At 37.4% G+C, this 20,518-nt stretch overlaps 2 protein-coding genes across 3 annotated transcripts; both read left to right on the forward strand.

The window, feature by feature from the left end:
• Positions 1 to 146: 146 nt before the first annotated feature.
• On the forward strand, positions 147 to 3,496 carry LOC120564964. 2 transcript variants are annotated; one of them, XR_005640172.1, is made up of 3 exons: positions 147 to 2,081; positions 2,235 to 2,425; positions 3,053 to 3,493. XR_005640172.1 is itself a non-coding variant. In XM_039810237.1 (3 exons), the coding sequence occupies exons 1-3, from the start codon at positions 887 to 889 to the stop codon at positions 3,224 to 3,226; spliced, it is 759 nt and encodes a 252-aa protein (XP_039666171.1). In that variant the 5' UTR covers positions 147 to 886; the 3' UTR covers positions 3,227 to 3,496. The 2 variants fall into 2 exon arrangements, 1 of the variants encoding a protein (XP_039666171.1); XM_039810237.1 differs by having other exon boundaries at positions 147 to 1,280; positions 3,053 to 3,496.
• Positions 3,497 to 11,577: 8,081 nt separating this feature from the next.
• Positions 11,578 to 20,493, forward strand: LOC120564965 (cornifelin-like). The gene is made up of 4 exons (XM_039810238.1): positions 11,578 to 11,622; positions 15,438 to 15,537; positions 19,033 to 19,223; positions 19,328 to 20,493. The coding sequence occupies exons 2-4, from the start codon at positions 15,480 to 15,482 to the stop codon at positions 19,499 to 19,501; spliced, it is 423 nt and encodes a 140-aa protein (XP_039666172.1). The 5' UTR covers positions 11,578 to 11,622; positions 15,438 to 15,479; the 3' UTR covers positions 19,502 to 20,493.
• The last annotated feature ends 25 nt before the right edge of the window (positions 20,494 to 20,518 follow it).

Raw genomic sequence — 20,518 nt, forward strand, 5'->3', positions numbered from 1 at the left:
CAGTTTCTTCTTCACAAATCTACTGAAGTAAAAGTAAAAAGTATAGTGATTTAAAACTACTCCTAGAAGTATAATTTTTTTAAAAACTTACTCAAGTAAATGTAACGGAGTAAATGTAACTCGTTACTACCCACCTCTGTCATTAAGTATGCGGACAACTCCGTCATAGTGAGCCTGCTCCATAAAAATGACAGAGGCCATGGACCAATAATTGAAGACTTTGTCCAGTGGTGTGAGGAGTCACACCTTCAATTGAACATATCAAAAACAAAGGATATGTATATTGATTTCGGTAAAACTCTAGGATATGAGGCCATACCTATAAATGGTCAACTAGTGGATCAAGTAGAATCCTATAGATATCTAGGGACAATTATTGACTCTAAATTAAATTTCCAGGAGAATTGTGAAGCTGTCTGCAAAAAAGTACAACAGCGTCTATACTGCTTGAGAAAATTGTACCATTTTCATATAGACTGTTGTGGTTAGGACAGAATGGACCCAAACGCAGAGCTCAGCACAAGATACTTTATTGGGAAAATGGGAAAGAGGATGGGGAAGTGGGAAGGTGGATGCCAGGGAGGAGAGCACGGGCACGGGGGCTGGAGCTGGGAACAGAGACACAGAGAGACTGGGGCTGAGAGATCGACAGGGGAAGCACTAAAGCGCGGAATGGCGAGAGCTGGGGAAGGCTGGTGCAGGAACCGTGAGGGAGGGACTGGATGGAGGGGCCAGCTGACTGGAGGCTGGGTGACGGGAAAGGTAGCAACTGAAACAAGAAGACAAAAAACAGGTTACAAAAGCACAGGCAGGAACACACACAGGCTAGTATCTAGGAGCTTGAGGTATATGTCACCAATGAGACAGGAGCAACGATTAAGCGAAGATGGTGAGTCAAACCGGGGTTGATATACTGGGCTTGATTGAAGTTGATGACCGGCAGGTGTGTACGGCGGGAGGAGTGGTAGTGAGGAGGCGAGCAGGTGTGTGCAATCAGCTGGCTGGCACAGGCAGGAGGGGAGGGGGGAAACAGAGAGAGACAGAGAGGCAGAGCCAACACAAACTGACAGCAAAATATATAAGAGGGAAAAAATTAAAAACAGACACTCACAGCCAGCCGGACTCCAACCATCACATAGACAAGACCACGATGACATTATTTTATCATGCGTTTATCGAATCCATCATATCTTTTTCCTTAGCGTCATGGTTTGGGTGTGTTTCAGTTAAGCACAAGAATCGCCTAAATCAAATTGTAAGATGGTCAAGTAAGCTGACTGGTGAGTCCCAGCGGCACCCCGCAGTCCCGTATGCTAAACAACTACAGCGGATAGCTATGGCCATCTTAGAAGATACACCCTTTGAATCTGGAATTCCAGTATCTCCCCTCTGGACGGAGGCTAATAGTCCCTGGTTGTAGAACTACAAGATTTAAAAACTGTTTTGTCCCAGCAGCAATCACTCTGTTAAACAAACTGTAGAATTACTTGCACACAACGCACAAGCACCTTGGTCATAGCTGTAGAATTTCTGCATATAACTGCACAAGTCAATGTGGTCATGTACTGTTTTTTATCCATGTTCTACTGTCTGTTTTATATGTTTTAATGTTTTGTATGTTGCATGTTATGTGGTGGTTCAATGTTTTAAGGATGTCCTGCCTCTTAGACTGTAAACCTAGTTTACCTACGGGTACCAATAAAGTAACCTGAACCTGAACCTGCTTTGTTCCATTACAATCTGACATTAGCCTACTGCTAACTAATAAGTAGCTGCATGTTAACGGCTGATAGCTGTATAATTTCTCCCCAATGTTGGGTGACATTACTGCTGGGACATGTCCGGTTGTGTAATGGTTGGTTTAGAAGCCTTTATTTGTGGTACAAAGTCCTGCTATATACTCCGTTACAGTAGCTCCAGCTGCAACTAGTAAAACAAAAGCGGAGCGGAGATTCCAGGAAACACAGTGGGCGATCAGAGCAGACTGGGCTTTCTCGGGATGGGGGCTTAAAGAGACAGGCGCTCCAACAGTGCATCTCAGACAGAGGGGAATACAGGAGCCGCAGTCATGGGCAGTATGAGTAAGATAAAGTGTTTTTTGAACATTAAAGCATGTAAACATGTCCTAGTGCAAACACACAATACAAGTATGAACCTGAAAATGCTTTATAATAGTTCTCCTTTAAAGGTTATTTAGTAAGACAGCTCTGTTGGTGTTTCTCCGTGTTTTTCAGGTTGCTATGGTTTCTGGTGCTGCCCTTGCCTTGCCTGCACAGTTTCAGAAAGATTTGGAGAGAACCGTTGTCTCCCATTATGTGACATATGCAGCCCTGCCATATTATCAGCCTTGGGGATACCTCTGTGTGTGGCGCCTCCTGCAGGCCTGTCCCTAAGGGCTGCCATGCGAAATAGATATGGTATCAAGGTATGATGCTTTAAAGGTGATGAATACTGGATTTCACATGGAAACTTTAAAGGTCCCATGACATGGTGCTCTTTGGATGCTTTTATATAGGCCTTAGTGGTCCCCTAATACTATATCTGAAGTTTCTTTCCCGAAATTCAGCCTTGGTGCAGAATTACAGCCACTAGAGCCAGTCCCACAATGAGCTTTCCTTAGTATGTGCTATTTCTGTGTCTGTAGCTATTGAGGAGGAGAGGGGAGGGGGCAAGGTGGAGGGTGGGGGTGTGGCCTTGACCAACTGCCACTTTGCTCGTTTGAGAGCCATGATGTCTCTCTCTCATGGTGGGCCAAATTCTCTGGGTGGGCAAAGCCGAGAAAGGGGAGGTAATCTTGCTCCTTATGACCTCATAAGGAGAAAGATTCCAGATTGGCCCATCTGAGCTTTCATTTTCTCAAAGGCAGAGCAGGATACCCAGGGCTCGATTTACATATATCGCCAATTCTAGCCACTGGGGGACCATAGGCATGCGGGGGGGACGCATATTAATGTTAAAAAACTTCATAAAGTGAAATTTTCATGCCATGGGACCTTTAATAAAAGGGATGCAATGTCGAATTAACAAAAAAAAATTATTTGATTCTCTGCAGGGTTCTCTCTGTAAGGACATCGCAGTTTCCTGTTTCTGCGGGTGGTGCAACTGGTGTCAGATGCATCGTGAGTTAAGACATCGTGAAAAAACTCCCACTGTCGTCAATGTTACAAACGTGAACGTGCAGCAGCCTGCTCCAATGATGATGACTCCTGTATACCAATATCAGTGAAAACCAAAGCTTGAGAGTATGATGATGAATAACTTTCAGTTTCTTATTTAGAGTCTAATAATTGTTGACTATCGCGTCAAATTATTTTCTGAAGTTTCTGTTTAACCCTTGTGTTGTCTTTTTGTCGACCATGCAACTTTCTGTTTTTCTGGGTCAAAATGAAAAAATAAATTCAACTTTTTCATTGTCTTTTTTGACACTTTTGTCGCTTTCCCCGATGTATTTGAAGATGTTTCCGATGTGTTGTCACTTTTTTTATGTTTTTGTCACTTTCACAATGTTTTTTAAGCTTTTTCCAATATTTTTGTTACTTTTTTCAACGTTCATAAATCTTTTTATCTCTTCAAATGCAATAAAATTGAATAAACCACCCAAATTCAATGAAAACAATGAACTGATCATTTATTTTACTTGTGAAGAGTTATAGTTGTATGGAACCATCCACGTTATTTCTTTTTGACAATTTGGTTGAAAGAAACCCAAATTTCTGATAAAGAAACTTTTTGAAAATGGGTCAAATTTGACCCGAGGACAACGGAAGGTTAAAAAAAATAAAATTATTTACTGTATATATGCTAAACCTCTCTTATTTTGTTACTGTGAAGTTCGTTTTAAGTTGGATTCACCAAACTCTCTTAAATGCACAAACGTGAAGTAAATTGATCAGTTCATCATGAATGTCACCTGTTTGGGAGATTATATCATAAGCATAATTGACCATGTAAGACTATCTGGTACTGTTGCAAGATGTCTGTGGGTAGTTTCATTCACAAAAATGAATTTCACACTGCTGAGCTTCAAGTCCTCTTCTTATAAATCACCAGACAAAAACTTTAGAAGTCAGTAATCATATTAGAGAATAAAAACTATTAGAAACTATTAATAATACAATGACGTTTCATCATAAGAGTCACAGACATAAAGAGTGAATGGTCTGACATGAAGTCCTATGCTACAAACCATCTTTATAAAGCAAAGCAGTCCATGTGAGGTGGTCAAGAGGATGTGACAACTCCCCCTGTGGATGAAGTCTATCTGTTGAGAATTTTGTTCATACCTACAAGAAAATTGATAAATACCACAAAATCCCTCGTATGACCCAATTAATAACAAATCTGTTCCTCTGAGTGTTTTTATGACTATGTATAGTGCTTTCTAACATTGCTAGTTTGCAGTTGGCTGTAGTCTTTGCTGGATCTTCAAATGCAACTTTTTGGCCAAGACACAGGAAAGAGTGTTCTATGTTCATGAGGCGACACAACAGACGGCCTTCATCGCCACTTATTATATAATATCAGTTTGATTTGTTTGTACCTATTCACTGTTTAGTTCTGTTTAATTACTGTTAGGTAATTCTCTAATTAAGCACTTTAATGAAGTTGATTAACGCTGTTTTCAATCTGAAGTTTTTTGTACAGACAACACAGACATACACATACACACAAAGAATCCACATTTAGAGATCTTATTTTTATTAACTAGTTTTATTTTAGTTTGATATTTGGTGTCAAACAATGTGTCTTGCTCTTGACCACTGGAGACATACATATTTATCATCATGTCTTTTTCAAAGAAAAAATTCAATCTTCTGGGGTTGAAAAGAGAATTTTGTGTTTTAAAAGTCCCAAGATTTGCAGGTTTTTACAATCCTTGTATAAATGATAAACACCTGTCAGCTAATCAAAATCTAAGAATTACTGGTGACATATATAAAAAAGAAATCACACTATTACACTCAAACAAATCCTAGTATAGTATTTCATAAAAACTCCTAAAGAAAAGTCATAGTATAAGAAAGTCATAAGCAAGTCTTAAAGTCATAATAATAGGTTTATTTGATATAACATAAGATAAGATAAGATACACTTCATTGTCCCCAAAGGGAAATTTGTTTTGGACTCTGTCCATTCCGCAGCTTTACAAAGACAACACAAAATACAGAAAATAAGAATCTCTCAACACATGCTCTCATGCAACACAAAACATGCTTTCATATACATTAGACAGGTACCTATATAGTAAGCACATTAACTACTCCTTTCATTGGCATTCTTTAATTGAACAACCCTGTCGGCTGCATTCTCCGCAATAAGTGTAGCACAGCCCTTGCACAATGAGATATTGCACAACTAACATATTGCCCAACCCCAATAGCCTACGTATTGCACAACTAACATATTGCACAACCCCAATAGCCTACGAATTGCACAACTAACATATTGCACAACCCCAATAGCCTATGTATTGCACAAATGGCATAATGCACAACCCAAATAATAATAATAATACATTTATTTGTAAAGCGCTTTCAAATCAAAGTGCTGTACAGAGCATAGAAAATACAATTTAAAAACATTTCAAATAACTAAAACAAAAATAAACACACAATCGGACTCTCAGGAAAACATACAGAGAAATTAGACCTCATACACAACAGTAAACAGATGGATTAGCTTTGCTTTAAAAGCCTCAACAGAACAAGCCTGCCTGATGTCCAGAGGTAAACTGTTCCACAATGTCGGTGCACAGAAAGAAAAAGCCTGTTCACCAATTGTCTTCTTTTTAACCTTTGGGACACTCAGAAGACCCGTCATCTGAGAACGCAGGCCATTTAATATTTTATAAGTTAGCAGCAACACCTTAAAGTCTGCTCTGGCATGAACAGGGAGCCAGTGGAGAAAGGATAACACTGGTGTAATATGTTCATATCTGGAGGCTCCAGCCTACATATTGCACAAATGACACATAACCACATATGTCCACATAACCATATGCAGTACACAATGACATATTGAACAATACAACAGTCCATGTATTGCACCACTAACATAACCCCAATAACCTACTTATTGCACAACCCAGCAAGCCTACATGTTAGTGTTGATAAGCATAATGGACATAGGCACAAATGAGTGTTTATATCGGTTTAGCCTGCGTTTAGGAACCCTGAATCTTCTACCAGAGGGTAAAAGCTGAAATTCTGGGTGAAGTATGTGGGTCGGATCGGAAACTATTTTTTGTGCCTGTCTGATAACCGACTGCTCATAAATTGTCTGGCGGGACAGATGGTTTTTGACCCCCATAATCTTCATAGCTGTCTGTACCTGACGGGCGATCTGTGATTTGGACTGTACTATCAGGTTACCATACCAGGCTGTGATACCGTATTTTAGAAAAATAGATAGAACAACAACATAATTTTTTGTTCGACTCCATATACTCTAAGTCTTTGTAGAAAGTGCATCCTCTGTTGAAGTCTGGAACAGAGAGTATTCACAAAGTCCTTCCAGCTGAGTGCTAGCCTAGAAATCTAGACGCACCCTAGTGGCAGCAAATTTATTTTGCAGCCAGGGGGGTCTAGGCACTCTCCGTTGGCTTGCGAGCTGGAAAAACCAAACTATGGTCAGGCCAATCACATCGTGTATAGAGTCGGTGGGCGGGGCTTATGGCTGCTGCTGCTGGGAACAGCGGTCTTCTGGAAGACTTGGAGTTAAGCTTTTCTTTGAGAAAAGAACGGCACAGAAATCATTCTTAAAAAAGCAAGATGTGTTCAGAGTTTTGCCGACCAGATACGGCAAAAGTTTAATCTATCAACTAGCTCCGCTACCTTCTTCGTTGCTTTGCTTGGTTGTAGCGCTATCCTATTACGTGCAGAGGGAATTTGAAAGACAACCGTTTATCGGATTGAGCCCTGCCAATGGTGAGTTCCCAGACCCAGATACGCTGCAAATACAAGAAGCTCTGACAGGCTCTCCTCATGTTACAAGACCGGGGAAGCTCCTTTAAGGAATAGCTCGGTGCTTAGTGAGAGAGAGAGAGAGAGAGAGAGTGACGGTGAATGCGCTCAGAGAAGACAGCTGTCGGCTATCACAGCAGAGAATATATCAGCAGTTTATTTGTTAAGTGGTAGTAAATGTACAGTGTAGGTTTCAGTTTGTCTCTGAATAAATGCTCCAGAAAGAAAGTTCCCGTGTCTTGCTTCTCAACATCACAACAAAACAAAAAGAGCCGCGGCAGTAGGAGAGAGCAGCAGTCAGTTGGAAAAACTCCGACATAGAGAGAGGTAGGGGTGTCCCCCACTAAGGATTTACACATTCGAATCAGAATTGTCGAATCTTTCTATAGTCGACTGATAGTCAAATCATCTATGTGTGTGTGTGAATGGGTTGGGAGGGGCACGACACTAGTCAGCAGGAGGATAAAACAATTTTATGGACACGTATTTTGCATCCACCGCATGCATAACCGTCTCTCTTTTGGGAACTGTGTATCCTGGCTCAAGTGGGCGCATTAATTCTTTAAAACCTTCACCGTCCACAACATTCACTGGCCTCATGTCGAGCGCAATAAACTCTGCAATTTTGTCCGTGATTTCTCTTTACTTTTTCTCAGACAATGGCGGTCTCAAATCTAGCTTTCTTCGAGTTAGTTTTGGCGCAGCTCCGGTACTACTACTAGATGAACTGCCGTCGTCAGTCTGAAGTCCCAACATATGATATAGCTATTCGTAAATTAAAAGCGCCATTATATATGAAAGAGTGAACCGTCTTTATTGGTAATAAACTTACCCGTTTTAAGTGGAAAGCCATGTTTGTTGTTGACGAGTGGTAGGACATGAGCTGTTGGCACAACATGCATATAACTTTTTTTGGATCATATTTTACCATTTCAAAGTGCATCCACGCTTTAGATTTTCTTTTTCCAGACATTGTTAAGTAACGTTAATCCCTGCCGCCAAGATGCTCCTCGTCTGTCACGGATCAGGGAAAGTGAAACTTAAATCTGTCACAAGGGTGGTTGGATTTACACACACGTACGTAAAAAATATTTATTGAACGCTTTTTTCTTTTCACCTTTTTTTTTTTACAGCATTATCATAATTAAAGGCTGTATATAACTTAATATAACTGTACAAAACCAGTAGTTCTGTATGAAATTAGACATTGAGCACCCCCATATTGCCAAAATGGTATGATCCTCGTTTCATAATAACACCCGCGAAGATTCGACTGTGAGATTGGTGGTCGAATCAGGCTCCGCATATCGATGCATCGAATCTTCGACTATTCGGGGTCACCCCTAGAGAGAGGATACGAGAGGACGGGGAAGTCCGTTAACAAACCAATCAATTCTAAGTATCTGGAGAAGTAACTCACGTATGTGATGACAGCAGGACGTAGGTTTGTCACATATAGATCTTTAGTGCGCTTGCATAACTGCAGTGTGAAACCAAAACTTACCGAATCAAATGTATACAATGTAACAAAACCATGAACCTTGGTCCGGACCTTGGGTCGGACTTTCATGTGTGAAAACGTCCTAAGAAAATACACACTGCTGGGTGTTAGATTTTTTTAAAGTCGCTTTTTTGCTCTAAAAAGCCTTATCATACACATCGTACGGCCAGAGATACTGCTTTACGGCAAGCTCTGAGTCACTTCCTTGACAGGTTAGGCTCTACCTGTCAGTACACGTGCTAGAAAGAGGTTTGCTAATGTTTTAAAGACCACGCCGAAATATGTACTCTGACATTCTGGTTCCGCATCAGATGCCATCGAGCAGGATCACTGATCGTAATCAGTCCTTCACTGACCAATCAGCATTCATCAGCAGAATGCTAGCGTGTTATGGGCAACAACGACTCAACCTGTAAGAAATTGAAACAACATAAGTACTCATTCATTCAATTTTCGACCTATAATCCATGTTGAACTTGCAAAAACTACAATCCAATCTGAGATTTCTCAATGACAGTCGAAAGGCGAAAGAGACAAACTCTGGTGGAACTGCAACCAAATTCGGTACAATGGGGCTTAATGGGGGTGAACAGGCTCTCCGTATACGGGCTCTGGTCAGTCAGGAGTTTTTTTGTGATTGTTGCGGGCAAAAATCCTTGATTATGAGGCACGTTTTCTTAAAAAATGCGATGGAATACGCGGGATATTTATGCAATTTTATGAGATGAAAGTGCGGGAACTTGCAAAAAATGCGGGAACTTGCAAAAAATGCGGGAACTTGCAAAAACTGCGGTTCGATGAAAAAGTGAAGAAAAAGTGATTCCCCCAACACCCTGCTTTTTTTTAAACTTAATTTCCAAAAGTAGTTTACAGATATTCAGTCATTGCAATAAATAAACAAATAAGATACAACAATATATACAAATAATATAATATTAAAGTAAAAATAAAAGTAATAGTCTAAACAGAGATAATAAAAGATACAAAAGAGACAGACTTTCAAAAATTGTTAATAATATAGACAGCAGGAGCACTTAAACAAAGAAATTTGAGTAGACATCAGATATTAAGATAGCTTTCTTATTGGATACCAACTTAAGAGACTCAAAGTACATGTCAAATTCAACCTCCAACACCTGCTTTACGATGATGTTCACGTCGCGTAATTACGTCACTTCATAACATTAAAATAAAATGCGGCCCCCACATGAATATGCGGACTTTGGCTGATTATGCATTGAATCACGTTTTTCTGGGGGGACTGTCTGGTACTACTCAGCAACATCACAGTGCAGTTTATCCTAAAACCCAACAGAGGGCACTATATAGTCATATAGTGACAAATAGTCACCAAAAGACTGTTAATAAGCACAATATACAGGTAGGATCTTAACGTACATTTAGAGATTTTTACAGTGCAATCTACAAATAAAGCATATACTTACAGTTTCTACATAAATCAATATAACAGCTACAGTAACCTACTTTGATTGAGTCACACTGCACAAAAACAGCAACTCGAAGGAACATCACACTACACGCACAACAAGAACACTGAACATCCCTAAAGGTGATGGGTTCTAGGAGATTCAGACAGAAACACAATGTGCCAATCAGAGAACATGATGCTGAATGTAGCCTACTGATTCAGTTATTACAGAGGCCTGCACATACCCTTGCTCAGGCATTTTCAACAATTGTAGTCTAATTACAGTGATACTTAATACAGTTCCAAATATAGATTTACCAAAATCAAACGATTTAATGGTCAAACGATTTAAATTTTAGTTTCCCTGTTTATAAAAGAATTTCACACTGCAGAGATTTCTTAAATATGAAAGAAAGCTTGTCCACCAAGAAGTTTACAAAACCAAGGGCACAAAAAATCATTTAGGAACTCGTATAAAGTCACTATATAAAGTCACATAAAGTTGGGGTAGGCAATTTGTTTTGGTGTCGTTGGGCAAAAATGCCATAATAATCTTTCAGCATATTGTAATTCAAGTGTTCTGAGAGAAAACTAGACTTCTGCATCTCCTCTTGGCTCTATTGTAGGCTTTAGAAAATCTATCCTGTGACACCAATCACAGGTCATTTGAGAGAGAGAGAGCATTCCTATTGGCTGTTCTCTGTGAGTGAGATTGTGTTTGTTTGTTTGTTTGTTTTAGTGATGTGAAAGCTGCTGTGTTCTTGCTAACTTCAATTGGATACTGAAGAAATCCACCCAGCTTTAAACTGTGACTTACTGTATATTATACATAGTTTTATAAATTCTACTTTCTAACCTATTGCTAGAAATTGTTTTAATTTTTCATCTTGTAATGTGTAATGGTTGAAATAAGAAAATGATAATTAAATTCTTATTCTTTACATTTTTGTAAAACGTGTTTATTTTAAACAGACACTACAAAGTCCAAAGTCATTGCATTTCTATATACAAATCTAATAATGTTAGTGAGTTTCACATTACTGCACAACATATCACTCTTCTATCAGTGATAACAAGAGGACCCAATATGTTTATGAAGAGGCTCATGTTGCTACTGACAAGAGAACAGTTTTGTGTTTATAAGGCCTCAACTGTCATTAAATGTCAGAAACTCTTCTCGCCTGATGGATGCTTTTGTCCTGTTAGCTTTTTCGGTCAAGTTCTTGTCACCAAGAGTTAAATCCTGGGTAAGCCTTGCAGCGTCTTTAGGGGAGAGCCAAAGTCAGATGTTTTTAAATTTGCCACAGAGAAGCTTTAATGACAATGTACAAGACTTCTGAAATGCTTCAGGTTAAAAATGCTTCATCAGTTTATCTTCTCTTAACTGAGCAATGGAAGTGGCAATGGAATGATAATAACTGTCCTGTAATCAAACAAACAAAATGGGAATGTTTCCATTTTGGAACATTTCAACCATATACAGTTTCTCTGTGTAAATGGAATAGAGTAACATTTTGTATTGAATCTAATAATAAAACGACGGACATGCTATTCTAAGCATGTACAGTAGTTTTGTTTTAATTTCTTTGAGTGAATGGATTCAGGTTTTACAGCATTTTTTGTGTCAAGCAGTTGATGACGCACAAGACGGCATTTATAATCCAAGACATTCCAAAAGACTTTTAGTCGTTTTACAGCTTCAGAGTCGCCAGGGTGTCCAACTCCATCAGGTAAGACCTTTAAAGTTAGCTAATAAGACTTCTTTATCCTGTTCATCTTTAAACAGTTATGTGACAATGTAATGGCATAATGTTAAAGTTAACCTATAAAATGAAGAGAAGTGGGGTTTCTGCAGATCAAAAAGATAGATTTTCACTTTCTTTGTGTCGGCCACATGCAACAGTTTTTGTCAATAAGCATTAACCTTACCACAAAAACAGGCCTCCTTTAAATATCACCGGTGGGATTGTTTTAGGACCATACTGTATGAATTAATAGTGGGATATACTGTTGGATTATATATAAAAAGTTAGAGTATAGTATTTCTTAAAAATGTCATTAAAAAGTTATAATAGACATACTATATTATGCCATAAAAACTTGCTATAGTATGCCACAAATAATCATAGTATAGTATGTCATGAAAAAAGTCATAAAAGACAGTATAGAATGTCATAAAAGTCATAAAAAGTCATAGTATATTATGTCATAGAAAATCATAAAAATCATAGTATAGTATGTCGAAAAAAGCCATTGAAAAGTCATAGTATATTATGTCGAAGAAAAGTCATAAAAAAGTCATAGTATATTAAATAATTAAAAATTCATAGTATAGTATGTTGTATAAAGCATCACGGAAAGGGCCAGCCCGCACTGGGAATCGAACATGGGTCAGAGTCTGTTGGAGCAATGTAAACCACGGAGCCACTGTTTCACCAAGGACTATGCTGAAAACAGTATTAGCATAGTATGTCGAAAAACGTTATAGTATGGTATATCGAAAAAGTCATAGTATAGAATGTTTTAAAAAATCATAGCATAGTATATTGAAAACAAATCATAAAAAGTCATAGTATAGTATGTCGAAAAAAGTGATAAAAAGTAATGTACATCGAAAAAAAGTCAAAGTATAGTACGTCCAAAAAAGTGATAAAAAAGTCATAGTATAGTATGTTGAAAAAAGTCATAGTATAGATTGTTTAAAAAAAGCATAGTATAGTTTATCGGAAAAAGGTCATGGTATATATACAGTACAGGCCAAAGGTTTGGACACACCTTCTCATTCAATGTGTTTTCTTTTTATTTGCATGACTATTTACATTGTAGATTCTCACTGAAGGCATCAAAACTATGAATGAACACATATGGAATTATGTACTTAACAAAAAAGTGTGAAATAACTGAAAACATGTCTTATATTTTAGATTCTTCAAAGTAGCCACCCTTTGCTTTTTTATTAATAAGGGATAAAATTCCACTAATTAACCCTGACAAAGCACACCTGTGAAGTGAAAAACATTTCAGGTGACTACCTCATGAAGCTCATTGAGAGAACACCAAAGGTTTGCATTGTATCAAAAAAAGCAAAGGGTGGCTACTTTGAAGAATCTAAAATATAAGACATTTTTTCAGTTATTTCACACTTTTTTGTTAAGTACATAATTCTATATGTGTTCATTCATAGTTTTGATGCCTTCAGTGAGAATCTACAAAGTAAATAGTCATGCAAATAAAAAGGAACACATTGAGTGAGAAGGTGTGTCCAAACTTTTGGCCTGTACTGTATATGTCGAAAAAGTGATAAAAAAGTCACAGCATGTCGAAAAAATGGATAAAAAAAGTCATAGTACGTATGTAAAAAAAAAAAAACATTAAAAAGTCATGTGCCTGCCTTGACAAAAAACCTGTTGACGGAACAGGAAATACAGATTTACAGGAAAGGAATGTCAAGGGACTAATGCTGCGTTCCAGGCAACCTGTAACCCATGTTTTCACAACTTTCTACCCGTGAAAGTGCCCTCGAATGGCAGTCAAACCTGTATCTTACTACCCATGATCTCGTACCAGATCATTGTACTCCCAGTTACAGTTTTTGACGTCACACCCACACATAAACAACAATGTCGACCCCTGTTGATGCTGTAAAGACACCAGTGATTAACGGTGACACATAGAAATAAATAGACATAAATAGGCAACATAAACTAATTCTGCACATTGTAATCAAAACAATGCACATGCGATCGTGTACTACTACAGGTTATGTTTATTAAATGAAGCCCAAAATATGTCGCCGACTAGAAATCGCTAGTATCAGCTAGCGCTAGCTAACATCAATGTTAGGTAGCCGCTAGCTAGAAGGGTTTGTCATGACTTTACCTGGAACGCTACCAAGTCGTGAGTCGTGACTTGAAGTCGTAACTTACTAGCTAAAAATTGTGTCTGGAACGCAGCATTAGTATAGAGACAACATATATTCACAGATAATTTCCTCTGATAAACGTTTCTTAACTGTACTGGATTACAGAAGCAGAAATATATGACAATAGAGATCATTCATATAATTTGTCTTTAAATCACTGTTTGCATGCTTACAAGGAAACACCAAGAGCTGAAAGCAGGAAAATATTTTATTTGATGTAATTTGCATGGTTCTTAATAAGATAGGGGCCTTATAAGACCAAAAAAGATGTACTGGTTAAAATGTCAATTACTATGTAAATTACAGAAAAATGATAAACACCTGTCAGCTAATCAAAATCTAAGAATTATTGGTGACATCAATAAAAAAGAAATCACACTATTACACTAAAAAAATTCTAGTATAGTATTTCACAATAAAAGTCATAGTATAAGAAAGTCTTAAAAAGTCATAATAATAAGTTTATTTGATATAGCACCTCCTACAGACAAAGTCACAAAGTGCTTCACATGATATATTTGTTACAGTATAGTATGTCATAAAAAGGCATAGTATAGTACGTCATAAAAGAACCCCAAAAAATGTTATGGTATAGTATTTCATAAAAATGTCAAGAAAACTTAAAAAAAGACTTTATCTCAATGGATGTACCTTTTATGCTGCAACACTTTTAAAAGCGACATCTCTGGGTTTAATTGGTAGAATGTCTCCTTCTCCTCATCTTCAAAGTACAGCTAGAACGTGGAGAAGGGTCAAATGAGGTTATTAGGATTAAAATTGTATTATCATTTGATCTGATTCATGCTACATTTTTATAAAACTGGCCTTTTTGGTAATAAAATATACCTCTCGTCTGACTGCTGTACTCTTGATTAATTGTACTTATCAGAAAACAGTATTCTACATAATATGAAATATAACTAACATATTGCTTAATGTATTCACTTCATCAGAATGTGGTCCTGTATAGTTTGCAAAAAAATACTACTTCTTATACTTAATTATTATGTTTTGTATATTATATAAAAAAGTCACAGTATTTATGTCGGAAAAAGTGATAACAAAGTCGTATGTCAAAAAAGTAATAAAAAAGTCATACTATAGTATATTGAAAAAAGTAATAAAAAAGTCAATGTATAGTATATCAAAAAGTCATAGTATAGTATGTCGGAAAAAAAATCTAAGTATAGTATGTAAAAAAAAGTGATATAAAAAGCCATAATATAGAATGTTAAGTATATCAAAAGTGTATATATATATATATATTATATATATATATATATATATATATATATATATATATATATATGTCAGAAAAAAGTCATAAAAAAGTCATAGTATGGAATGTCAAAAATAATCACAGTATGGTGTGTCAAAAAAGCATCATGAGTAGGGCAAGCCCAGACTGTTAATTGAATCTGGGTCAGAGTCTGCAGTGATAATTCACTGGTTGACCAAATAAGTTTTGTTGAAAAATAAGAGTCTAAAAAAGCCATTAAAAACTCATAGTAAGGTTTGTCAAAAAAAGTTATTAAAAAGTCATAGTATAGTATTTCTATCTTAGATTAACTGAAAGAGCCCTGGTAAACTTCCCATTGAGCTCTGATTTATGTGTGTTAACAGGTTCATTGTTCACTGTGTGTGGCTGAAGAAGTCCAACATCCAATGGCAGCACAAGACTGGAGCAGTGGTCTCTGTGACTGCTTTGAAAGCTCAAGTACTTGTAAGAATCAAGACACATTATGCTTTTCTGTATTTTCTGTAATATCTACAATGTTATAATGTCAGATTTTCAAATAATGAGGTAAACACATTTACCTCAGTATTTATTGTTGTTAAATTCTCCCCAATTTCGGGTTGCATTACTGCTGAAACATGTCCAGTTGGGTAGTATTTAGTTCAGAAGCATTTATCTAAGATTTTTTACAGTAAAAAGTGCTGCTTCGTTCCATTACAATCAAACGTTAGCCTACTGCTAACTAATAAGTAGCTGCATGCTAGCGCCAGATAGCTGTATCATATCTCCCCAATTTCGGGTCACATGCTGGGACATGTCCGGTTGTGTAGCGTTTGGTTTAGATGCCTTTATTTGTGATTTTTCATGATACAAAGTCCTGCTATATACTCTGTTACAGTAGCTCCAGCTGCAACTAGTAAAACAAAAAGCGGAGCGGAGATTCCAGGAAACACAGTGGGCGATCAGAGCAGACTGGGCTTTCTCGGGAGAGGGGCTTAAAGAGACAGGCGCTCCAACAGTGCATCTCAGACAGAGGGTTAATACAGTAGCCGCAGTCATGGGCAGTATGAGTAAGATAAAGTGTTTTTTTAACATTAAAGCATGTAAACATGTCCTAGTACAAACACACAATACAAGTATGAACCTGAAAATGCTTTAAAATTTCCCCTTTAATATTATGTAACTTTCTGCCGCTAGGGGTCTCTCAACCAAAACAATGGATGGTAAACACGGACTTTTGATGACGTTGGGAAGTTGCGTGCAATTATGGGAGTTGTAGTTTTTAGTGTTAAACACTTTCGCTGGTTAGAATGCATCTGTTCAAGGACGAGTTTACCCATTCAAGTTTATTCATGTTTATTCATGTTATTCTAATAAAATAGCTGCAGTTTCCCCAACATAATTAAAAAATAAAATCATTCCATTTGTATTGGTAGCTGACCAGTTAGCTAGTGAGCCAGCAAGCTAGCATTAGCCAGCAGCTAAAACACAAAATATATATATCAATGTCACCTTTTGGATGGTTTCAACACCGGGGCGCCCGGGGTTTGTTGTAAAGCTAGCTAGCTAGCTACTCAACGAGGCTGAGAGACGGGTGAGGGTGGGGATTGCTGGGGGAATCTCCACGACGGCGAGGACGTTCAATGCCTGTTGTGCAGCAGCACAACATCTCCCAGCTGCCCGGAATGATCTCCCCTTTCACTTTTCTGTAATCTTAATTTTTTGTTTTGGTGCTTTTGGTTATAACCCACCTTTTGTCGGGTTGATTTAGCTAACCGTAAAGACAGCTAAAGAAATTCGGCAGGGAGGAGATTTTCGGCACGGACAGCGGTAGCGCTATTGGAGACTAGCTAGCTAGCTAACATTTGGATGGCCGCTGTTGTGACTCGGGTGCTGGGTCTGATATGGTCGGTTTCCCGATGCTTCATTAAACTGCCGTTAGCGTCGTAAGCACCAGGCACTAGAGATAAGTGCTGGCCGGGGGGATTGCTGTAATGAAAATGGCTGGCTTATAGCTAGCTGACTGGGGGCTAACGGTAACTAGCTAGCTATATGTCCCGAGGCTGTTGTCACCAGGTCTTTCTATGCCGGGAAGAATTACGCAAAAAAAAAAAAAAAAAAAAAAAAAAAAAAAAAAAAAAAAAAAAAAAAAAAAAAAAAAAAAAAAAAAAAAAAAAAAAAAAAAAAAAAAAAAAAAAAAAAAAAAAAAAAAAAAAAAAAAAAAAAAAAAAAAAAAAAAAAAAAAAAAAAAAAAAAAAAAAAAAAAAAAAAAAAAAAAAAAAAAAAAAAAAATTACAAAAGTGGAATGAAATCAATCACAAAATGATGCTGCGTGTAGAAAAAAAAAGCAGTATTACGGTTATGAGTACTTTTTTCTGTGACATTTATTTGAGTGTTATGAGTAACGGCTGTCTTATGGAATTTCGTTTTATTCAGAATTAGATAAATTAATAAATACATAAATTAATTAATAAATACATGAATAAATAAATAAATATGCCTTTAAAATACATCATGAAATAAATAAATGAGGCAATAAATACATAAATAATTAAATTTAATTACTTTTATTTCATAAGTCCACATTTATTTATTTCAAGAGACTTTTATTTTGTATATCCACATTTATTTCTGTGGACTTTTATTTCCTAATGTCACATTTATTTATTTCCCTCTATTTATTTCCAGTTCTTATATGCAAATCGAGGGGCGTGGTTATCTCTCACATTCAGAACAAGGTGAATGGGATTTCTTTGGCAGACCAACAACAGGACAATTTTAACAATTTTCGCCATCTTATTCATCACTAAATTCACTTCTGAGAACGTTTTAGGCAAGAAATTTAGATTTCGAATATAGGCAGTCTTGCGAAAATCGTTGCCGAATTGACAATTTGCTTCAAAGTTTTCGGAGTTGAGAAGCTCCATATAGTGATGCGACAGCCAGCTAGCACCTGCCGGGGCCGCTAACTAGTCGCTCAGAGAACCCAATGTAAGCTGGAGGTCTCTCAGACACACACACACACACACACACACGGCCACAGCGCAGCAGGCACAGGCGGGGGAGAGAGAGAGATACCCGTTTCTCTTTGAGAAAAATTCCCATTCACCTTGTCTCACTTCACCTTCAACGGAAATGTTCAGTTTAATGTGAATTAGAGCAGTCGTTTGCCCGCTAGCTCACTTAACAACGCCTCAGCTAATGTCGTGTCAACCCGCATCGGACAGAGCACCGTGAGCTGCCTGTTGTGGTGCTCTGTCAGGTCAGCTAGTTGGTGGTCTAGTTACCCCAGAATACGTGACTATGGGCTGGGTACAGAGCACCGCAAACTGCCGGTCGTGGTGCTCCGTCAGGTCAGCGCTAGTTGGTGGTCTAGTTACCCCAGAATAGGTGATGGTGCACTGGGTAAGTACTGCAAACTGCGCCAGCCTTTTTTTGCCTACGGCTCTGTTCTGAATGTGAGAGAGAACCACGCCCCCTGATTTGCATATAAGAGAGGGAAATAAATAAATGTGGCATTAGGAAAATATGATATAAAAGTCTCTTGAAATAAATAAATGTGGACTTATGAAATAAAAGTACCATGAAATAATTAAATTTATTTAATTATTTATGTATTTATTGCCTCATTTATTTCATGATGTATTTCAAAGGCATATTTATTTATTTATTCATGTATTTATTCATTTATTTATGTATTTATTCATTTATTTAATTCTGAATAAAACGGCATTCCATACAGTCTGTGGTTATATTATGCCACTGACGGGCAACACGCCTTGTCTGAAAATAAAATAACAGATATCTCTGAGTTTGACATTTGGTGGGAACATTTGGGTTAGTGTAAGAACACAACTCATAAAAATATATAATATAGGTATGGTCGTTTTTAGACATTTTAATGCAGAAATGTTACATACTGTATCTTTAAAGGTCTTCTTTAGTAAGACAACTCTGTTGTTATATCTCTGTGTTTTTCAGGTTGCTATGGTTTCTGGTGCTGCCCTTGCCTTGCCTGCACAGTTTCAGGAAGATTTGGAGAGAACCGTTGTCTCCCATTATGTGACATATGCAGCCCTGCCATATTATCAGCCTTGGGGATACCTCTGTTTGCGGCGCCTCCTGCAGGCCTGTCCTTAAGGGCTGCCATGCGAAATAGATATGGTATCAAGGTATGATGCTTTAAAGTTGATGAATACTGGATTTCATATGACAACTTTAATAAAAGGGATGCAATGTCGAATTAACCAAAAAAAAAATCTTTGGTTCTCTGCAGGGTTCTCTCTGTAAGGACATCGCAGTTTCCTGTTTCTGCGGGTGGTGCAACTGGTGTCAGATGCATCGTGAGTTAAGACATCGCGAAAAAACTCCCACTGTCGTCAACATTACAAACGTGAACGTGCATCAGCCTGCTCCAGTGATGATGACTCCTGTATACCAATATCAGTGAAAACCAAAGATTGAGAGTATGATGATGAATAACTTTCACTTTCTTAATAATCATGACAATTAGAGTCTAATAATTGTTGACTATCACGTCAAATTATTTTCTGAAGTTTCTGTTTAAAACAAATCGAATTTACTGTATATATCCTAAACCTCTCTTATTTTGTTTCTGTGAAGTTTGTTCCAAGTCGGATTCACCAAAACTCTCTTACACAAACCTGAAGTAAATTAATCAGTTCATCATGAATGTCACCTGTTGTTTGTACGATTATATCATAAGCATAATTGACCATGCAAGGCTACCTGATACTGTTGCAGTATGTTTGTGGGCAAGTTTCATTCACAAAAAATGAATTTCACACTGCTGAGCTTCAACTCCTCTTGTCATAAATCACCTGACAAAAACTTTAGCAGTCAGTAATCATATTAGAGAATCAAAAACTATTAGAAACTATTAATAATACAATGACGTTTCATCATAAGAGTTACAGACATAAAGAGTGAATGGTTTGACATGAAGTCCTATGCTACAAACCATCTTTATAAAGCAAAGCAGTCCATGACTAATATGTGAGGTGGTCAAGAGAATGTGACAACTCCCCCTGTGGATGAAGTCTATCTGTTGAAAATTTTGTTCGTACCTACGATAAAATTTATAAATGCCAAAAAATCCCTCGTACAACCCACTTAACAACAAATCTGTTCCTCTGAGTGTTTTTATATGTATAGTGCTATCTAACATTGCTAGTTTGCAGTTGGCTGTTAGTCTTTGCTGGGTCTTCAAATGCAACTTTTCGGCCAAGACACAGGAAAGAGTGTTCTATGTTCATGAGGCGATTCAACAGTCGGCCTTCATCGCCACTAATTATATGATATCAGTTTGATTTGTTTCTACCTATTAACTGTTTTGTTCTGTTTAATTACTGTTTGGTATTATGTTTGTCATTTAATTGTCTAATTAAGCATTTTAATAAAGTTGATTAACGTTGTTTTCAATCTGCAGGTTTTTTGTACAGACAAA

Source organism: Perca fluviatilis, chromosome 9 (genome assembly GCF_010015445.1).
Source record: "Perca fluviatilis chromosome 9, GENO_Pfluv_1.0, whole genome shotgun sequence".
In the NCBI taxonomy this organism is placed as follows: Eukaryota; Metazoa; Chordata; class Actinopteri; order Perciformes; family Percidae; genus Perca; species Perca fluviatilis.

Bases quoted from the DNA above. Each gene is read 5' to 3' on its own strand.
- LOC120564964 (XM_039810237.1), top strand. From the start codon at position 887: ATGGTGAGTCAAACCGGGGTTGATATACTGGGCTTGATTGAAGTTGAT. The intron at 1,281-2,234 runs GTGAGTCCCAGC...CGTGTTTTTCAG, and splicing joins ATGGTCAAGTAAGCTGACTG to GTTGCTATGGTTTCTGGTGC. The intron at 2,426-3,052 runs GTATGATGCTTT...GATTCTCTGCAG, and splicing joins GAAATAGATATGGTATCAAG to GGTTCTCTCTGTAAGGACAT.
- LOC120564965 (XM_039810238.1), top strand. From the start codon at position 15,480: ATGGCAGCACAAGACTGGAGCAGTGGTCTCTGTGACTGCTTTGAAAGC. The intron at 15,538-19,032 runs GTAAGAATCAAG...TGTGTTTTTCAG, and splicing joins CTTTGAAAGCTCAAGTACTT to GTTGCTATGGTTTCTGGTGC. The intron at 19,224-19,327 runs GTATGATGCTTT...GGTTCTCTGCAG, and splicing joins GAAATAGATATGGTATCAAG to GGTTCTCTCTGTAAGGACAT.